This window comes from Talpa occidentalis, unplaced genomic scaffold, assembly GCF_014898055.3.
Source record: "Talpa occidentalis isolate TD23 unplaced genomic scaffold, MPIMG_talOcc4v2.1 talOcc4.13, whole genome shotgun sequence".
NCBI lineage: Eukaryota > Metazoa > Chordata > Mammalia > Eulipotyphla > Talpidae > Talpa > Talpa occidentalis.
The window spans coordinates 74710542-74732667 of NW_023601322.1; the positions used below are offsets into that span (position 1 = coordinate 74710542).

General features: G+C 38.5%; 1 protein-coding gene across 10 annotated transcripts in view; it reads left to right on the plus strand.

The window, feature by feature from the left end:
- Positions 1-6880: 6880 nt before the first annotated feature.
- LOC119243497 (prolyl 4-hydroxylase subunit alpha-2-like) overlaps positions 6881-22126 on the plus strand; it is a 143568-nt gene continuing 128322 nt past the window's right edge. For 6 of the 10 annotated variants that reach the window (XM_054694427.1, XM_054694433.1, XM_054694435.1 and 3 more), the window contains exons 1-4: positions 6881-7029; positions 16089-16188; positions 16860-16956; positions 19860-20008. In XM_054694427.1, the coding sequence (XP_054550402.1) occupies positions 16089-16188; positions 16860-16956; positions 19860-20008 (346 nt within the window). In that variant the 5' untranslated portion in view covers positions 6881-7029. The remainder of the gene's footprint in view (positions 7030-16088; positions 16189-16859; positions 16957-19859; positions 20009-22126) is intronic. The other 4 variants (XM_054694434.1, XM_037509384.2, XM_054694432.1 and 1 more) reach the window with 2 other exon arrangements.

Genomic DNA, 22126 nt, shown 5'->3' on the forward strand with positions numbered 1-22126 from the left:
GAGCCAGAGCAGGGAGCAGAACAGGAAGAAGGACCGAAGTACACTGCTGAGGGGAGCAGCGGGCGGCAGGAGAGGTCTGCGCGCCATGTGGAGCCCTCCTCCGGTGGCCAGGGAGGAGCCGGGGATCGAACCGGCGCCGCAGAGGCCACGGGCAGCTTCGCAACCCAGCGCTCAACCGCTGCGCCACCGGGGAGGCCCTCTTTCTTTCATTTTAATAACCATGCTATGTTTTTGTAATTACAGGTGTCTTTAGTTTTCTAATTCTCTTTCCTATTAATGGCATCTAGTGGTTTTTCTTTAGGTACTTTTAAAGATATAGTTCTATTATTTCCTGGATTACACCATTCCTGTTGAAAAGTCAGCTATCTTGTTTTTTTTTGTTCATTTAAAAGTAATTTTCCTCCCACCCCCTCCCTTCTGTGTGGTATTTGTTGTTGTTTTTGGTTTTTAGTAGTTTTATTGTGGGTTTCTTTTGTTATTTTCTGGCTTGGGGTTTACAGAGATTCTTGACTTTGTGGGTTGATGCCTTTGATCAGCTTTGCTATTTCTCAGACATTATTCAAATTTTGTTTCTGTTCCATTTCCTGTCTCTCCTCTCTTTCTGGGACTCCAAAAATCCACGTTAGAGTGCTTCACTGTGTTTCATGTCTCCTGTCCTGTTTTCCTGTTATGCTTCATTTTTTTCTTGATCTATCTTCCAATTCATTGATCTCTTCTGCTAAACCCATCTACTGAGTTCTTAATTTCAATTCTTTTGTTTTTCAGTTCTAGAGTATCTATTCACTTGTTTTTAATAGAATCTCATTCTCTGGAGGGAATTTATCTTTTGTTTTCCCCAGGTTTTTCACAGATGAGTGGATCAGTTATTTGGAACTTCTTGTCAAATACGGGATGAAACTACAGTATAATTTTTGTCTTTCAGTGCTCTTGAAACTGCCAAGGGCTCTGCTGGTTTTTATGCCTTTTCATAGTTGCCCATTGGTTGGAGTCTTTATTTGGATCCTTAGTCTCTTATCCCAATGCTTAGAATCAGTAAATGACCTAAGGATAAAGAGGCTAGACTCCCAACCTGAGATTCATCCTTCTTCAGGATCTTGATGTCGAAGTTCCTTCTGTTTCACCAGTTTGTTGACACCTTCAAGATGTTTAAGAGTTATTATCCAGCTTTCATTGTTGTTTTTGACATGAAAGTTGGTCTATCATAACTACTCCATCTTGGCTGGAAATGAAAGTCTCCTGTTCCCTTGATTTTTAATTTTTTTTTAATGTGAAATAAAAGATGAATACAGAAAACCTTGTCTGGTACCTTACATGTATTACAACTGTTTTATATTTATCTTGAACTTTTCCTGTAATAAGCTTGAATCAGCCATGTTGCCTGTTTGTCAATACCAGCCCTGAAACAAACACAGGATACCTTTAGCTATTGCACTGTTTTCAGTAACCTTCATTAGCATGTTCTTATTAACATGTTCACTGTGGCACCAAAGAGTTGAGTATTTTATCAATAGCATGTACTTGATAGTGTGCTAGGGATATTATAGTCTATTATTTAAAACTCACAACTCCTGACCAAGCTAAAGGTTGAAAAAATTAGGCAGTGTACCTGAAGTTACATGAGGTCATATTGCTAGTTAGTGAAAGGCCTGGGACTCATAACCCTGCTCTGGCAAATTCCCAAAGCCTTTTCACTAAAGATTAATTTATATTTTCATCCATTTAATAGTTATTAAGTATCTAATGAGGAAGCAACGGTAAATAAAATACTGACTTTACCTTTAAAGAATTCATAGTAATAGAAGTGATTCTTAAATAAATGTGTAAAATGTAAGATATCTCATTATAGAGAACCCAGTGCTCAAAGTACAGGAGCGTGAAGATGGAATTTAACTAGGGAAGCTGGTACTAACAGGAAACATTAGATCTGGATCTTGGAGCATAAGTAGAAATTTGCTTTCTCTGCTATCCCAGTTTAAAATACATGCATATGGCTTAAAAAATAAGGAACAGAAGACTTTAGCATGAATAATTCTTCCCCACTATACTGCTCTCTTCTCCTATTCTCCCTTGTAGAGGGACCTGTTTCAGTTGTGTTTATTTTTAATTTTTCTGAGTATAAACCATATAAAGTACTGCCTCTTGATTTTTCACTAGAAATTAGAGGAAAGATCATCTAGCTGTATTCACTATCCTTTATTACACCTCTCCCTACCTTTGCCACTTTTAAATATATTATTCACAGTCCTCTCTGGTTTGCCTTTTGTTCCGTATGTCTAATGTAGTATTTCTGACATTTTAGTATCTGAAATGAAAGTTAAACTAGTGTTTGGCCAAATGATTGGTAATCGTCTAGCACACTGACATGCCCTCTTTCCCAATTTCTGTCATTTATACTTTAGATACTCTTAGTATTTGGGATAAGTTAATTCTAAAAGTTGAAAAATACTATGCTTTTTAAATGAACTTTCAGTTATTACACTGTTGATGTAGCTCATAAAAAGGAATATGCTTTATTTGTCTAATAAAATTCAAATTAAATTTACAATGTATATTCGTTTGCTAGGGCAGTCATAACAAAATGTCACAGACTGGGTGGCTTAAACAACAGAGATTTATTTTCTCACAGTTTTGGAGGCTGTAAGTCTGAGAGCAAAGTGTCAGGAAGTTGTTTTCTTTTTAAGCTCCCCTCAGCTGCTCTCTCAAGTGTCCTCATATGGTCACCGTTGATATGTGTGTTGTCAATGTCCTAATCTCTTATAAGGACACCATTGTAATGGATTACGGCCCATCAATATAACCTCATTTTACCTTCGTTACCTCTTCTTAGAAGGCCCTATTTACAATTTTAGTCTCATCCCAAGCTACTTGGAGTTAGAACTTCAGCAAGAGTTTTGGGGGAGGGTCCTCCCTGGTCGCTCAGGGGTTAAAATCTCAGCACTATCAAGCTGTTGCCAGCAACTGCTGCATGAGTTCAATCCCCAGCCAGGGAGCTGACCTACATGGCACAGCAGACCTCTCCTGTCTCACCCACTGCTCTACTCAGCAGTGTATTTCAGTGGATCTGCCTGTTCTGCTCCTCACTCTGTCTCTGGTGAATCCTCTCACCCTCACACCTCTGCCCTACACCCCAGTTCTTGTATGCATAAATAAATCTTTTTAAAAAAAGCATTTTAGGGGCCTCCCCTGGTGGCACAGATGACTGAGCATAGCACTGAAGCCTCTGCAGCACAGGTTCAATTCCTGGCCGGCAAGAATCCCACATGGCGCAGCAGACCTCTCCTGTCTCGCCCGCTGCTCCCCTTAGCAGAGTATTTCAGTCAGTGTGCCTGTTCTGTTCCCCGCTTTGTCTCTGGTGAATCCTCTCACCCTCCCGTGCATCTGGCCTGTACCCTGGTTCTTGTATGCATGGATAAATAAATCTAAAAAAATAATTTAAAAAAATCACAAAAAGCTTTTTGGGGGAACACATTGCTAAGGAAGTCATGTTAGATCTGAAACACTACTGGGAATAAAAGAGGAAAAACACTTTCCATTATAGTTTGTACACCAGGGGTATCCCATCACAAGTGTGTCAGATAAGTATATTTGCATTCAGAATATCAGTAGAAGGGGCCTCCCCAGTGGTGCAGCACGTTGAGTGCAGCACTGTGAAGCTATCTGCAGCCTCTGCAGTGTGGGTTCAATTCCCAACCTGCTAGAGAGAAACCCACATGGCACGGAAAACCTCTCCTGTCGCACCCGCTGCTCCCCTCAGCAGTGTGTTTCGGTCCGACTGCCTGTTCTGCTCCCCGCTCTGTCTCTGGTGAATCCTCTCACCCTCCCGTGCCTCTGGTCTGTATCCCAGTTCTTATGTAAAAATAAATAAATCTGGGCCTCCCTGGTGGCACAAGGGGTTAAGCACCACACTATGAAGCAATCCATGGCCTCTAGAGCATGAGTTCGAACCCCAGCCGGCCAGGGAGAAACACCCACATGACGCAGCAGACCTCTCCTGACTCGCCGGCTGCTCCCCTCAACAGTGTACTTTGGTCAGTCTGCCTGTTCTGTTCCCCACTCTGTCTCTGGTGAATCCTCTCACCTCACCCACATCTCTGGCCTGTACTCCAGCTCTTGTATGCATAAATAAATAAATCTTAAAAAAAAATGTCTACAACATTTAAAAAAAATAAATCTTAAATATCAGTAGAAGAAAGTTTTACCTTATTAAGAAAGAAAGGAACATGGGCTATCTTAGGAAATTATGACTAAATTGGAAAAAGATGATACTAGTATAAGTCTGTGATGCCTGGGTTTTGATAAATATACAAGGCTGTACCAGCCTTTTCCCCTTGACCCCTATGATTATGCCAAATTTGTGCCTTACCTAAATAATATTCAAAAAGACTGCTTTCAATGAATTTAAATCTAACCTTTTTAGAATTGTAGAAAAGGATGTATGTATTTTTTGTGAATTCAATGAGCAGATAGAATATTATGCTTGTTTTGAAATTCATATTAAAAACATGAGTTCTTAGTCATGAAGATCAAAAGTAATCAAGGTACTGCACATAAATTAAAGATGTTTGTCAAATACTAAAAGAAGTAACATCAAATAACAAAATACAATATGATGAAATAGAAAGCATCTTAGGACAAATTACAATTTTTTTATGTACCTTACCTGTACGGGAGGATATTATAAATTAAATATAATATTATATTATTAACTAAGAAAAATATAAAGGTTTACAATTTTTTAAAAAATCTGGACTAAACACAAAGCTATGTGCTTAACAGAAGCCCTATCCATTTGCTTATAACAAAAAAGAGTAAGAAACTCTGAAAGTAGGCTTGAGTAATCTAAAACTTTAGCAAGTATGAATATATTTTCTAAATATGAAAATGAAAATAAACTGGAATTGTACAAATCATCAGGTCAGTATCTATCATAGGAAAATTTTATCAAATACAAATTAAAGCAGATAAAAATATCCTGGAAATCAAGAAAAGAAAACTGTGTCTTCAGATATTTTCAATTTTCACCTGGAGAGAAAAGTTCTTTTCTTCAAAAAGGAGTCTCTTAGGGCCTCCCTGGTGGTGTAAGGGGTAGAGCACAGCACTGTGAAGCTGAATACAGCACTGTGAAGCTGTCCCTCAGCACAAGTTTGATCCGCGGCCAGGGAGCTGCCCACGTGGTGCAGCAGACCTTTCCTGGCGCCCTCTCCTCCCTTCAGCAGTGTACTTGGGTCTATCCTACTGTTCTGTTCCCTGCTCTGTCTCTGGTGAATCCTCTCACCTCCCGCACCTCTGGCCTGTACCCCAGTTCTTGTAATCATAAATGAATAAATCTTAAAAAAAAAAAAAGCAGTCTCTTAAATAGCCTCATGATTTAAATCGTGCTAAAATTTCCTCTGAAGTAGTTTTAGGCAGCATACAATGTCAACAATTTGTAATGTAAAATCAACATTGAGTCCTGTTATAAATTGTTACTTCCATAAAATATTTTACAAACCAGCATTGTTTGAATCCTCTAAAACTGATTTAAAATTTTCTTATTGCATTCTAACTCAAATTTGGAAGTGTTTGGGGAATTCTTATGAAACAATACTAGTCATCCTAGCATGCTACAATAGTTTCAGTAAACCGAATTAAAAATTATTTAATATCATTTGGTCAAAAGAAGTAGATTTTGAAATTTTTACTGAGGTGTTTGCTTTCATTAAAGCCAAGAGGATAAAGTTTATTATAAATTAAATTTTTAATAAAAATATTTAAACTTAATGTGAATTTTAATATACCAGTTTTTCAACTATATTTTGGGAATATTAACCATTAAAAATCACATTTCTTTTTTGTCCCATGTGGCCTGGTATAGCACTATTCTAAAGTTTCCAAAGTTGGCATCTGAACTCCAACACTAGGTTTGCCCAATTTAATAACAGCACACCCAGCTTAACTTCAGATAAACAACGAATAATTTTGCATGGCATATACTTAAATTAAAAAATTATTCGTTGATTATGAGAAATTCACATTTAATTGGGCATCCAGTAATATCTGACATCTCTAAACAATTATCTTCCACTTTTGAGAAGCTGCCTGCCTCACACCCAGTTTTATTGTTCTACCAATGCCTTCTTTTTACTCTGGCTACAGGCTATGCATTGGTGACAGGGGTCACATGGGGAGTGTCACGTGGCTTCCCTGTGAGCACATTGGCACTTACCAGGTCAGGGAGGGATACCAGTCCTCACCTTCACCAAGGGCTGGTGGCTGAGGATGGCCAAGGAGAGCACATTCCTGCTATCAATCGCCCTTCCCACTAAGGAGGGTGCTTCACTCCAGCCGCCTCAGGACCTTTGCACTCAATGGTCCATCAGTATGGAATGTTCTTCCCCTGGGTAATCACAGTATCTATTCCCATTCTTTTCAAGGCTGATCAAATATCACCTAATACGACAGGCCTTTCATGACTACTGTGATCTGTGCCCTCATTCACCTCCTTATCCTGCATTTTCTATATAGCAAGGACTACCACCCATTGAATGACATATTTACTTGTATATCTTACGCAACTGGTATAGAGACTCTTTGAGGGAAGATGCTGTTTTTCCCACTTCTCTAGCTCTGGTGCCTGAAGCGTTGGCCAGACAACAAAACGTTCCTCAAGAGTGACAGAAGAGAGGCATTCAGGAGGGAGATCAAGAACTGGGCAGGGAGATTTGCGGGCAGTCTCGTGAAGGGGCGGGGCTTGAGGTCGGCCACGTGAAGGGGCGGGGCTTGAGGGTGGTCTCGTGAAGGGGCGGGGCTTGTGGGAAGCCACAGGAAGGGGCGGGCTTGTCGTAGGCGTCTCCGGAAGGGGTGGAGCCTGTTGTTGACAGACTCGGGTAAGGGTGGGGCTTGCTTCAGGCGGGGCGGGGCCTGAGTTTTCTGGAAAAATCTTGGCCTGTGGCAGGAGTTTCCGGAGGTGAGAGTGGCCTCGCGGGTGTTTCCGACAGACCTTGTGGTCGTTTATATGCTTAAGGGTTTCTGCCTGGCCCCTCCTTTCAGGTTTGTCCTCACAACCAACTTTGGGGCGGCTTCGCGGGCCCTGGGGGGCTCCGTCCCTGTGAGGGGAGCGTGTTTTCCCAGGGCGGGGGGCGGGGGCGGGGGTGGGGGAGGGGAGTCAGAGGCTGTGGGAGGAGAGAATTCGCCCTGAAGCGGGGTGTGGGGGGCGTTGCCTAATGATTTCTTGGACATCATTTCCAAGACTGAGACTACTTAGAAGAGATTTTTTTTTAATTTTTGTGAGGACTTTTTATTCTAAACTCGGGGCGGGGATTTTTTTTTTTTTTCCTAAAGCGTTAGGAATTTAAGAGTGAATTAAATGATAGAAATAGATCATGGGTATTTGCCAAGCCCCAAGTTTTGTGTTTTAAAGGCATTTTGTGACTTTCTGAAAGTGCTTTTATAATGTGGAGGATTGGAATGCCCCCAGAGGCCTGTCTCTTTGAAAAGTATTGGCTGTCCTGCTAGTGGCCAAGCTCTGTAGACACTTTTGACTTTTTTCCTCTTTAATCGAGCACTTCACGGTTCTTGGCACTTTTCTTTCTCAGTCTTATTTGGTCTGCTTTTTCCCTTGCACATGTCCCCTGGTGTAGTTCCTGTTTCCTTTTTCACAAATCATACTGTAGGTGAGACACGCCTACTGCTTTCACACCATTTGTATGCTCATGACTAATTAAGCCATCTTTAGGCTCTCAAATCTTTCTGTTGAGTGCTATGTTGTACTATATAGATCCTTACAGCCAACTTGCTAGTGCACATATCTTCCTTGACTTCACATCTAAGCTTAAATAGGATTTCCCAAATTATTCATAATGACCATAAATAGGGCCCAAGGTAGGAAAAAAGATACAGTTACAGGGATATTAATCTTTGGGGTGACAGACTCTTGAGAATCTTCTGAAAAATCAAGACCTTTCACCCTAAAAATATGCACACTAATGTTTGCCAATAGTTTGAGAGCTTGCCAGGCCTGCTTCAGTTCAAGAACTCAATTCTTTTTTTTTTTTTTTAAGATTTTATTTATTTATTTATACAAGCACTGGGTACAGTCAGAAGCACGGGAGGGTGAGAGAATTCACCAGAGCCAGAGCGGGGAGCAGAGCAGGCAGACGGACGATGTACACTGCTGAGGGGAGCAGCGGACGGCAAGAGAGGTCTGCGTGCCATGTGGGACCCTCGACCTGTGGCTGGGGATGGAACTGGTGCTGCAGAAGCTGTGGGGCAGCTTCCAACGCTCAACCACTGAGCCACCAGGGCGGCCCAAGAACTCAAGTCTTAGGACTTCACAATATGATAAAGCTAAAATGAAAATGTGTCTTTTCGTAGAAAAAGGTCACATTTAGAATCCTACAGTGAGAATCATTGTATTACAGCCTCTGTGGTGCATTACTGCATATTAATCCATAAGTCTGATTTGTGGACTTTTGGTTTTTAGAAGAAGCATTAAAAAAAGAAAAATACAGAACCCAAGGAAGAGCATTTCTGATTAGCTTTGTAGATTGTATGTTTTACAGCCCATATGGGATCTACCTTAGCCTGGTCAGAGACCCCTGTTAGTAATGCTTACTATGTAGCCTGCTCCCCATCCTTTTGATGACCAGGGTATCACTGAGGTTCTGAGCCCCATTGCCTTGTAGGAGCCCTGATTGGGCAGGCAAGAATCAGAGGTGTGTGAGATGTCAGGGATTTTCTTGTATCAACAGCAGAATCTTCCATCTTCAATAATTTGTAAGACCATTGATTTCCTAGTTCTGGAGTTACTCCCACAGTGGTCTTAAAGTGGTACTTTGAGATTAACTCCACTCTTTCCTGAATTATAGCCATTTCAACTCTTTTGTTCTTGTGCCGGTAGGTTGCTTACTATTTTTTTTTTTATTATTATAGAGATGATGTCTAAGTAGACATAAGCTGCTCTTTCTTTACACCATTCTCTTGATCCTACTGTCTTCTGGTTTTTCTTTTATCTCTCTTGGTTGCGACTTCTTACCTCTCCTCTGACCCTCTGTTCTCTGTTCTCATTTATGGCTCACAGTTTCTTTCTAGCCTTTTTGTTTTCCCTGAAGGTTCATGACTTCCGAATGCTACTTATTTGTTGACAACTCTTGAATCTTAATGATAATGATAACATTTGTCACTTTCCAGCTAGCAGCTCCAGCTCTACTTAGATGGCCCACAAGTTCTTCTATCTTAATATATGCCAAACCAAGTTCTTTATACTTTACTTAAATGTTTTTTTTTCCTGTTTCACCTATCTTTGTGAAAGGTAAAAATAACTGATTGTACGTGTACCTACTGTGGGCTGACTACCCCTCTGTGAACAGATGGACTGGTTTTATAGCAGGGAAAAAGCTTTCTTTTGGTAGACTAGTTGAGCAGAATCTGGGTGGACATGACAAAAATCAGCCTTCTAACCCATTAAATGAATGGAAGAGGGGAAGATTGGGGGACTGGTCAGGGAAGTAGGTGTGGAGTTTTCATCTAGAAGGCATCAGGATTGTTGCTTCTTCATGGGTCACATGTTCTTTGGGGAGGAGGAGGAGGCTTGGAGAGCTCATGGTCATAAGGTTAATTTTGGTCGGGCGTCAAGCATGCCATCTTAAGACAGTCAATGTATGGTCAGTCTAACCCTCCCTTAGCCAGTCCCCACTGGTTATGCTGATTGATTCTATGATAACAATCAGGCTGTGTTGTAAAACCTAAGGAGGGGAGACAGTCCTCATAATCTGTGTTTTATGGAACAACTTCTGGCCACTTTAACAGGTTCTGGTATTTTTGGTAAACAATGTCTGGCTATCATTTCATGAACACTTCTCCTGGCCACAAACTCAGGTGTCATCCTAGGTTTCAACTTTACTCTCTACTGCCTTTAATAATTTTTCCTTTGAACTATCTCACATTTTTTCCCCACTGTACCAAGAAATTGGTAATTTTTTGTTTTTCTTTTCTTTTTTTTAATAGAGGCATGTTTTATTTATTTATTTGTTTGTTTGTTTTGTTTATATTATACATGCACTGGGTACAGTCAGTAGCGCCGGAGGGTGAGAGAATTCACCAGAGCCAGAGCAGGGAGTAGAGCAGGCAGAAGGACCGAAGGACACTGCTGAGGGGAGCAGCGGGCGGCAGGAGAGGTCTGCGTGCCATGTGGGACCCTCCTCCAGTGGCCGGGGAGCAGCCGGGGATCGAACCAGCGCCGCAGAGGCTGCGGGAAGCTTCGCAACCCATTGCTCAACCGCTGCGCCACCAGGGAGGCCCCCTTTTCTGTTTTTCTTTCAATAGTTACAGCAACCTTGGAGTTTAGGTATCAAGTTCCCACTTGACCTATGAAAAAATAGGCTTACTTTTTAAATGGTAGCATAAAGGTTATGTACATGTTTTCTATAAACACTTTAGAGGAAACAGAATTAGAACAAAATGTTACAATGATCCCTTCCCCCCATTTTCTTCCTATCTTGAGCAGTGGTTCTCAACTGGGGGTGATTTCTGCCCCAGGGAATATTTGGCAGAGTATAATAATAGTTTAGATAGATAGATAAATGATAGAATTTGTAAACAGAATGACTGTGGAAATGATTTTGGTTTTTTTGAATTGGCCAGCTCAAGGGATAGAGTTATAAGGATTGAAAAGTTCTGAATGAATTTATAGTATCACTCTCAAAAACTTTGGGATAAATGGGACATATCTTAATAAAAGCCATATATGACAGATCCACATGTAACATCATTCTGAATGGTGAAAAACTGAAAGCTTTTCCACTAAGATGGACTGACAAGGATGTCCACTCTCACCACTACTATTCAACATGGTATTGGAAGTTCTAGCTACAGCAGTTAGGCAAGAGAATGCTATAAGAAGAATCTAAATTGGGAAAGAAATAAAGCTGTCACTATTTGCAGACAACATGAAAATATACAGAGAATCCTAAAGACTCTGCAGTATATGAGTTCAGCGAAGTGACAGGTTATAAAATCAATACACAAAAATCTATTGCCTTCCTGTATGCAAACAATGAGCTACAATAAGTAGTTAAGGCACACAGACCTCTCCTGCTGCCCGCTGCTCCCCTCAGCAGTATACTTCAGTATTTCTGCCTGTTCTGCTCCCCACTCTGGCTCTGGTGAATTCTCTCACCCTCCCGCGCTTCTGACTGTACCCAGTGCTTATATAAATAAATATATAAATCTTTAAAAAAAAAGTAGTCAAGAAAGCAACCTCATTTACAATTGTATCAAAATTAAATAACTAGGAGTAAACCTAAAGGAGAAGAAATAAAACTATAAGACGTTTAAAAAAATAGAAGAAAGCACAAAGGAATAGAAAGATATGCCCTGCTCATGGATTGGAAGAATCAACTTTGTTAAAATGGCCATCCTACCTTAAAAAAAATACAGATTAAATAAAATCCCAATTAAAATTTCAATGGCATTCTTCAAGGAAATGGAACAAACATTACTGAAATTCATACTGAAATTCATACCACAGAATAACCCAGACTAGCCAAAGCAGTCCTAATGAAAAAGAGGAAAAATGGCAACATCACACTTCCAGACTTCAAACTATACTATGAAACCTTAATAACTAAAACAGCATGGTCCTAGAACAAAAACAGACATACAGATCAATGGAAAATAATGGAGAACCCAGAAATAAATACACACAGTTAATCTATCACAGAGGAGCCAAGAAAATACACTGGAACATGAAGTCTTCAATTAATAGTGTGAAAATTGGAAAATTGATGTGAAACTAGACCACTCTCACACCACACATAAAAATCAACTCAAAATGGATTAAAAAAAAAACTTGGATGTAAGTCTTGATACCATTAAATACATAGAAGAAAACATAGGGGGCCTCCCTGTTGGCGCAAGGGGTTAAGTACCGCACTATGAAGCAATCCACAGCCTCTGCAGCATGAGTTCGATCCCCAGCCTGCCAGGGAGCAACCCACATGGCGAGGCAGACCTTTCCTGTCTCGCCTGCTGCTCCCCTCAGCAGTGTATTTCAGTCAGTCTGCCTATTCTGTTCCCCACTCTGTCTCTGGTGAATCCTCTCACCCCAACACCTCTGGCCTGTACCCCAGCTCTTGTATGCATAAATAAATCTTTAAAAAATTAAAAAAAAACATAGGAACACTTCATGACATAAACTTTTGTGGATACATCTCCAGCAGCAAGGAAAACAAGCAATTATAAACAACTGTACATCAAACTAAAAAGCTTCTATACAGGGAAAGAAGCCATAACTAAAACAGAGACACCCTACTGAAATAGAAAACATTTGCAATCCATATACATCTGACTAGAAACTGATATTTAAGATCTATAAAGAACTCATGCCACTCAACAACAACAAAAAAACCCAGGTAACCCAATCAAAAAAATGGGCAGAAGCACTAAAGAGGCCGTTCTACAAAGAAGACATACAGATGACCAACCTCAAGAAATTTAAATTTTATTTATTCATGTTATTAAAACTGGGGTTTTATTTAATCATCATTGCTTATTGCTTATCATGCAAATCAAAACCACAATGAGATACTACCTCACACCTGGAAAGTGTGATGTGGCTCACATCAAAAAGACTATACACAACAAGTGATGGAGAGGATATGGAGAAAAAGGAACCTTCTTACACTGTTGATTGGAATGTTGACTCATCTAGACCCTATGGAAAACTGTGGAATTCCAGGAATTCTCCTAGGTATTTACCTGTACAAAATCACTAATTCAAAGGGATATACACAATGTTATGTTCATTGTAGCCCTATTTATAATAGCCAGGTTATGAAAGTAACCTAAATACCCATTGACATAGCAGTGGATTAAGAATATGTATATAGGGCCTCCCCGGTGGCGCAGCGGTTCAGCACTGTGTTGCTAAGCTCTCTGTTGGCTCTGCAGTGCTGGTTCAATCCCCAGCCACTGGCGAGGGTCCCACATGGCACGCAGACCTCTCCTGCCACCCGTTGCTCCCCTCAGCAGTGTATTTCATTACTCTACCTGTTCTGTTCCCGCTCTGACTCTGGTGAGTTCTCTCACCTTTCCATGCTTCTGACTGTACCCAGTGCTTGTATAAATAAATAAATAAATCTTAAAAAAAAGAATATGTATATACATGGAATGGTATACTCCCCAGCTATAAAAAAAAATGAACTCTTGCCCTTTGCAACAACATGCATGGAACTGAAGGGGTTATGCTAAGTGAAATAAGTCAGAATGAGATAGACAAATACCAGATGATTTCACTCATGCGTGGAATGTATAGAAGGAAACCCCACAAAGGAACTACCAAAACAAACCCTGGAAATATGACTGCAGAAGGATACTAGAAGATGAGGGAGGGGCATTAAACAAAAGGGGAGAGTGCTGAAACAGTAGGGGCTGTTGTAGCATACTCCACCCCCATGAAATACAGGAAGAATTTCAAGAAGAAAGTCTGATCAGGGATAGTGGCTTTCTCTTTGAGATGATGTCTGTAAGACCCATGTGGTCTAGTTATTTGCTTAAGGCTATAGAATTCCTATTTTCTGTCTGATTGGTGTGTCCATTGGTGAGAGTGTTGTGTTGAACCCCCCTATTTCAAATGTGTTTTTCAGTGTTTGTTTTCAGAGTTAGTTGCCTAATATATATATTGATGAGTATTATGTCTTCCTGATGTATTGTTCCCTTAATCATTATGTAATGTCCACCCCTATCTTTTGTTACCCTTTTTTTAACTGGAAATCTATTTCATTTGATATAAATAAGAATCCCTGCCTTCCTTTTGGGTCCAGTTTGTTTCTGGATTGTTTTCCAACCCTTTACATTGAGTCTCTTTTTAATCTCTGGAGCTCAGGTGTAAGTCATGGAGATAGCAACAATTTGGATTCTGTTTCCTGATCCAACCATATACTCTATGTGTTTGGTGAGTCAGTCCATTTACATTTACAGTGATTACTGATATGTGAAAATCTTGCTTCCATTTTGACCTTAATTTTGTGATTCTCTTTCCTTGTTCAGTTTTTTTTTTTTTTTTGGTCCATATTCTTCTCTTTGGTTTAGATACAAGAGCTCCTTTCAATATTTCTTGTGGGGTGGGGGACTTGTTTTTGTAAACTCCTTCAGTCTGTCTGAGAAAACCTTTTTTTATCCTTCATACCTGAGAGAGAAGCCTTGCAGGATAGAGTATACTTGGCTGGCAGTTTTTTTTTCCTTTAAGTTATTCCATCTCTCTGTACCCATAGTGTTTCTTCAGAGAAGTTTGAGGTTAACCTTCTTGGGGTTCTTTCATAGGTTTATTGCTTCTTCCCCCTAACCAATTTCAATATTCTTTCTTTGCCTTGAAACTCTTGTTAAGTTTCACTAGTATATATCTCGGTTTGTTTAGGTACCCTTGTGGTCTTTTTTTTTAATTTATTTATTTATTTTTTTTTATAGAGGTATGCTTTATTTATTTATTTGTTTGTTTGTTTGTTTTGTTTATACATGCACTGGGCACAGTCAGAAGCACGGGAGGGTGAGAGAATTCACCAGAGCCAGAGCGGGGAGCAGAGCAGGCAGAAGGACCGAAGTACACTGCTGAGGGGAGCAGCGGGCGGCAGGAGAGGTCTGCACGCCATGTGGGACCCTCCTCTGGTGGCCGGGGAGCAGCCGGGGATCGAACCGGCGCCGCAGAGGTAGCGGGCAGCTTCGCAACCCAGTGCTCAACCGCTGCGCCACCAGGGAGGCCCACCCTTGTGGTCTTTTAATTTTTTTTTTTATTTTTACAACATTGTTCATTTTTGTACAATGTTTGATTTCTCCTCTCAGGTGTTGTCCCATAAAATTACCACCACCAAGATAGCCATGAACCATCACCATAGACTCTTGCGCTCTTCTCGCCTGTTTTGATCCATTTCCCTCCCCCTCCCCTGATGAATGTCTCTAATTTATAGTTTGACTGCTAGCTTTGTCTTTTTTTCCCCCCAATCCCTTGTATGGTTTTACTATGGTCCTCTTATAAGTGAAACCATCTAATATTTTTTTCTTTCTGACTTATTTCACTAAGCATAATCCCTTCCAGCTCCATCCAAGTTGCTGCGAATGGCATAAGTTTATCTTTTTTGATTGCTGAGTAGTATTCCATTGTGTATATATATGCCACATCTTTTTGATCCAGTTATCTGTTTTTGGGCATTTAGGTTGTTTCCACATGTAATCTGTTGTAAATAGTGCTGTAATGAACATAGGCATTATGAACATAGGAGTGCAAGTATCCTTTTGAATTAATGCTTTTGTGTACTTTGGGTAGATTCCTAGAAGTGGAATTGCTTGGTCATATGGTAGATCCATTTTTAGTAATTTGAGGGTCCTCCACACAGCTTTCAATAGTGGTTGGAACAGTTTGCATTCCTAGGTATCCTGGTAGTCTGTTAGCTTCATGGATTGGTATACTTAGTTCCTCTCCAGATTTGAGAAAATTTCCTGTATTATTTTTTTAAAGTAAATTCTTTGTTCCTTTCACTTTCTCCCCCTTTCCCCTTTTCATTCCAATTATTACTTTTATATTACCTATATATGTATATATATATATTATAATACCTATATATTATTTATCATTGTGGAGGTGGGTAGTTCTCAAAGTATTTCTTTTTTTTTTTTTTAAAGATTTTCTTTATTTTTGCGTAAAAGAACTGGGGTATAGAGCAGAGATGTGGGGGGTGAGAGGATTCACCGAGACAGAGTGGGGAGCAGAACAGGTGGATTTACTAAAATGCACTTCTATGGGGAGTGGTGGGCGAAACAGGAGAGGTCTGCTGCGCCATATATGGGTTACCTCCTTGACTGGGGTTTGAACTCAGGCTATAGTGGTGATAACGCTGAGACTTAACCCCTAGGCCACCAGGGAGCCCCCTATTTCTTTATTTTTTCATAAAAAATATGCCATAGGTAGGTTTCTTTAAACTTTTACAGTATAAGTCAATTATTGTTTTGTGTCATGTGTTTCTACACATGTGCTTGCAGTTACATTATTCTATTCATATTAGTCACTCTATGTTCTAACAATGGTGTGGTCTAATGAATGTTACTAAATTGCCTTTCAGATGCCGACTTCTGGAACCATGAAGCTTCAAATGTCCATGCTAGTGGTGACCTGGTTCAGTTTCCTGGGCTTCACATGGGCTGAGATCTACACATCTGTTGGTATGGGCCAGAGCACATAGTTTTCTCTGCAAATGATTCTTAGTTCTGTTCGTCAGTTGTGGACCACTTGTTCTCTATCAGGGTGGAATAGCCTCACCCACATGTTTTAGGGGAAAGTGAGAAAGGAGTTTCCAGACATTAATACTTTTCCTTTTTGGTGGCTATTAACACACTGACCCAAAGGCTTTTTCTGGTTAACAGGTGTTTGTGGTATGTATCTTTTTTTGTGAAGTATAGATATTCTCAGGACCTTTAGGAATGTTCAGATAGTTCTTGTGAAATGTCTATGATTAGATCTGAAAGTCCTGTTTGTTCTTTTCTTTACCAGAATCTTAAAAATTAATTCCTATGTGTTGAAGTGGTTTGCCCCCACTCTTTTCCATGGTCTATGTGACAAGATTACCCTTAGGGTAAAAGAATGAGACAAAGCTTTCTCCCTGATAATAGAGTTCGCTTTATGGGTTCTGAACATACCTGTGGGTATTTCTGTCTGTCTCTTCTTGAATCTGGAGACTAGAAACATGACCATTAGCTCCCCTTAAGCTCCAACATCCAGTTATCCAGAAAGAGTTGACTGGAAGGGATCTTTCTTTCATTGAAACTTTTGTGCTAATGAAGCAAACTGGGATGTCATTTTTCTAACTCTGACCCTTTTTTCTGTTCCCTCGTAGGGCATATGGCTAGTTTGATTTCTTTGGAAAGACAACTGCTACAATCTCTGAAAGAATATATCCTTTTGAATGAAGCCAGACTTTCTATGATGAAAAGGTAAAGGTAATCTGTTATTCCCACAGTCTGCCTAAGATCTTTCCTTACTCTCCACATACAGAAATTAGTATAATTTTGGCCTTTTACTTTTGCTTAGCAGAAGTAATTACAATTTTTTTCAAAGACTTGTACATTTGAAAAGAAATATATTTTCTAAAAGTTAAAAATAGTTCTTGAAACCGAAATTCACCGAATGAATTATACACCATGTGCTAGTTATTAAGCTAACTACGAGACATCTTGAATCCAAACTTACCCTTTTATGTTCTTTGTGATGCTGGAGATAGTATTTGGCAAACTACCTTTCTACTTTATTATTTGACTTCCTGTTAGATTCTGTCAACTGAAGAGCATAGAAGTAGACTAAAATGAAACAGGAAAAAGAAATGACCTTAGCTCTTCCTGTTTTGATTGCTGTTCCTGTGAGTGGCAGTTTATCAATAGTTCTAAACTTCAGCATTGGTAATTGTTCCCCTTTTCCTGTTTTTTTTTTTTTTTCCCCCTTCAGTGCCCTAGAAGTGAACTTACTCTTCCTTCAGAGATAGCAGTACCGTCAATTCAGTGCTCTTTCCTTAAAGGCTTTAGTTCTAAATCCTTGGTGCTCCCCTTTTCACCTCCAGAAACAGTTGGAAAACATAATTCCCTTCAGAGGCCTGGGTCCTAGTACCTCAGAGTCCCTAGGTTTAAAGTTCTGTGTATAATACTTACACTTTTCCCTTTATTCCCTTGGTTGGAGCTGCTTTCTGCAGTTATTATATTGTGTTATTTTACTGTTTCTTTTTTGGACATTTCATTCCATGTAGTGAATTCTCTTTGATTTCATAGTGTGGTCTCACAACAGATACACAGACTATTATACATGGCTAAAAATACAAATAGTTTCCTGGAAAATTCCTGGAGAATTCTACCAAAGTACAATTTGGACAGATAAAGGGAGAAAATAAGAATGAGGTTAACATGTCATAAGGAATTCCCCTTTCAACAAAACTGAACAAGGTTGTTTTGGGCAAACATTCCCTTTGAGAGTTGTGAACTACTGGCCAGATTGTTGAAGGCATACCCCAGTACACAGGTAGAGACCCTTGGCAAAGACTAGGAAACCTGTTGGTTCAAGGCATCTAAGGAAATCTCTATTTGATCATTAGCTTACCAGTAAACTACCTGAGTAGAGACTTCAGTAGCCACATGAAACAAAGAATATAGATTTTAGAGATTTAGTCCATCTAAGTCACTAAATAAACAGACATCATGTCATAATCGTCATCATCATTATCAATAATAGATCACGAGAACAAGACAAGGGGAATGTGTCAGACTTTCACATTTTATTTAAATATCTAGTGTTGACAGATAAAGACCTGCAGTGCACTAGAAAGTAAGTTTCTACACAAGAAACAAATAGTCAAAATCTAGACTTACTAACCAAAAACCTTAGATCAGTTATTTTATTTTCAAAGAACTGAACACAACTATGTCTAAAGAATTAAATTATAAGAATGTAGTTTCTCCAAGTAGAAAAATCAATTAAAATGAGTGTAGTTGAAAGTTATAGTAGTAGATAGGTAAAAATTCACTAAAGGGGTTCGGTATCAGATTTATTGACAGAAGTAATCAGTGAACTTGAAGATAGGTAAATTGAGATTATGCAGGCTGAGGACAGAAAGAAAAAAAGACTGGAGAAAAGTGAAGAGAGCCTCATATACCAGTAGAAAATCACCAATTATACCACTTTCACACAAGGGACATCTCAGAGACAGCAAAGAGAAAAGGGCAGTAAAAACATTTGAATAGTCTAATCCAAAAATGTCCAAAGTTCTGTGAAAAATATTAATCTACATATCCATTAATGTATGAAAAAAGGGCCTCCCTGGTGGCGCAAGGGGTTAAGACACAACCTATGAAGCTATCTGCAGTCTCTGCAGCATGATTTTGATTCCTGGCCGGCCAGGGAGCAACCCACATGGCACAGCAGACCTCTCCTGTCTCACCCGATGCTCCACTCAGCAGTGTATTTCAGTCAATCTGCCTGTTGTGTTCCCCACTCTGTCTCTGGTGAATCCTCTCACCTCCCACACCTCTGGCCTACACCCCAGCTCTTGTATGCATAAATAAATAAATCTTAAAAAAATCTATGAAAAAAGAAAAAGTAGGATAAGGAAAACTGGAGATGCTGGGAATATTCTCAGATTCAATGAATAATTTTAGCTTTATTTTACAAAAACAAATATAAAAGCCAAGTTACAGAAAGGTTGATAAAAGCATTGTAAAATATACACCAGGCAATTCATAAAGCAAGCCAGTATGACAGTATCACAAAATTACCTTTAAGGCAAGTAATGACATTAGGGACATTAAAGTTGTTTGGACATTATAATGTAGCATACAAATAAAGTACAAAAAGCATGTTTACACACACAAGTAATGGGAAAAATTGATAAAGTCATAATTGTGATATATTTTAATATATACATGGTCGATGATAGAGTAAATCAAAATATGTTAAAGACAATTTGAGTAACCTAGTTAATAAACTTGATATAATAAATACGTACAAAACCCTGAATGCTCATTTTAAATGATTAAAAGCATTGATTTGGGGGGGTTATACCTTCCTAGGCTGATATCTTGACTTATTATTTACATGTTGTGTGACTTTGGGAAGTCATATGACAAGTTTTAAAAACTAGTTTTATTTTTACAGCTGGGGAGAAGGATGTTCATGTTTGATTTATGCAATAGTCGGGAAGATTAATGAAGATAATGTTTTCAAGTCCATAAATTAGGTAGTGGTACATAATTAAGTCACAGTATTTGAGAGTTACTTTTTAAGTTTGTTAAAATAAAATTTCTTAAGTTTGATTTAATTTTTATCTTTTGATTCCCTACTCCATCAAATTCCACAGCTGGGCTGACAAAAGAGATGGCTTGGACCTTATAATCCCAGAAGACAAGGAAGACTTGGGGAAATTAGTGGATGTGTACAAGGTGCTAAAGCATCTAAATAAGGATTGGTCAGTAGTGGAGAGCTTTGTCCTTGAGGAACCATCCATTGGTGAGCTGGACTGTGTGCATGTGCATGCATTCACATTCATATATGTGGGTGTTGATATGTTTATACATGATGATTCTCTGTATTTCTGAATCTCTTTCTGAGATTGAGACAGCACTTGAGAATGGGTTCCTTGAAACTATTAGATCTCACAATTAAAACTATGAAGAACTGGGGAATTTTTCAGAGATAGGTATTTTATTTATTTTCACTTCTTTAATGTTTTTGGGTCTGTTTAAGTGTTCTCTTTCTTCTTGTCAAATTTTGTCATTTTTTTCCCTAGATTTTAAAATGTATTGGCCTATATTTGTTATTTATTCCTTTATCATATTAAATATCCTTTGTATTACTGATCATTTTCATTCTTCATTATTAGAGGATTTATTTTTTTCTTAACCATTTTGATATTTTAAAAAATATTTTTTAAAGAATTAGCTTTTGTTTTATTTTTCTCTATTCTTCATTGTGGTAAAATATGCATAACAATTTTTTATTGTAAACATTTATAATTGTACGACTCAGTGTCATTAAATACATTCATGAGATAATGCTGTGCCTATCACCACTATCTATCTCAATACCTTTTTAAAAATCATCTTCAACATAAAGTATGTGGCTGTTAAACAATAATTCTCCTTTAACCCCTGGTAACTGCTATTTTGCTTTCTATCTCTGTGATTTCTAGGTTTTCTAGGTACCTTGTGTGAATGGAATCATATACCATTTGACCTGTATCTGACTTATTTCAATGTTTTCAAGATCTGTGTCATGTTGTAGCATATATAAAAACTGCATTCCTTTTTATGCCTGAATAGTATTCTATTATGTGTATGTTCCACATTTTATTTATTGATTCATCTGTTGATAGTCACTTGGGCTATTTCACCTTTTGGTTATTGTGAATAATGCTACTATGAATATGGTACACAGATACCTGTTCAAATCCCTGGTTTCAGTTCCTTTGGATATATATCTAGAAGTTGAATTGCTTGATCTTATAGTAGTTACATGTTTGACTTTCTTGAGGAAGTGGCAAACTGTTTTTCACAGTTACTTTTCTATTTTATTTTCCCTCCATCAATGCATAAGGGTTCCAGTTTCTCCACATCCTTGCCAACACATCCTATTTTCTATTTTTGAATTATAACCATACTTGTAGTTGTGGAGTGCTATCTCATTGTGGCTTTATTTGCATTTCCTCAATGACTAATGATGTAAATCACCATTTAATGGGTTTATTGGGCATGTTTGTGTGTTTAAACCATTTCTATGAATTTATCTTCTTTGAAGAAATGTCTTTAAGTCCCTTGCACCTTTTTTAAACTGTTTTTTTTGTTTTGTTTTGTTGTTGAGTTTTAGGAGTTCTTTATATAGTCTTGAATATTAATCCTTATCAGATACATGGTTTTCATTTTTTTCTTAATCAATAGATTGTCTCTTCATCTTTTGTCTTTTTATCCTTTGATTCACAAACTCTTAATTTTAGTGAAGTTGGAGGATTTTTTTTTTTTAATGCTGCCTATCCTTTGGTCAGATTCATGAAATGAAGATTTTCCCCATGTTTTCTTCTAAGAGTCTTACTGTTTTTATTTCTGAAGTTAAGTTCTTTGACTAAACTTAGTGGGTTAGACATTAAGAATTTTGAATTAATTTATATGTGATGTAAAGTAAGTACCTAATTTATTCTTTTGCATATGAATATTTGGTTTTCCTTGTACCATTCATTGTAAAGACTGTCCTTGAATGATTGTGGTGCTTTTGTTGAAAAATCAGTTGACCATATGAAGATTTATTTTTTGTGCATTCTATTCTATTCCATTGTGTATGTGTGTGTCCTTTGGCCAGTTACATTCTGTTTTTTAATTTTGGTAAAATACATGTAACATGAAATTTACCATCTTAACTATTTTTAAGTGTATAATTCAGTGGTGTTAAGTATTCACAGGTGTACAGCCAATCTCCAGGAATCTTTTTATGTTGCAAAATTAAGAGTCTGTAGTCATTAAATAACAACTCTCTTCCTTTCGTCCTTGGAAACCCCTATTCTGCTTTGAGTCTCAAAGCATTTGACTATTCTAGGTACCTCATATATCTGGAATCATACAATATTAGTATTTTTTG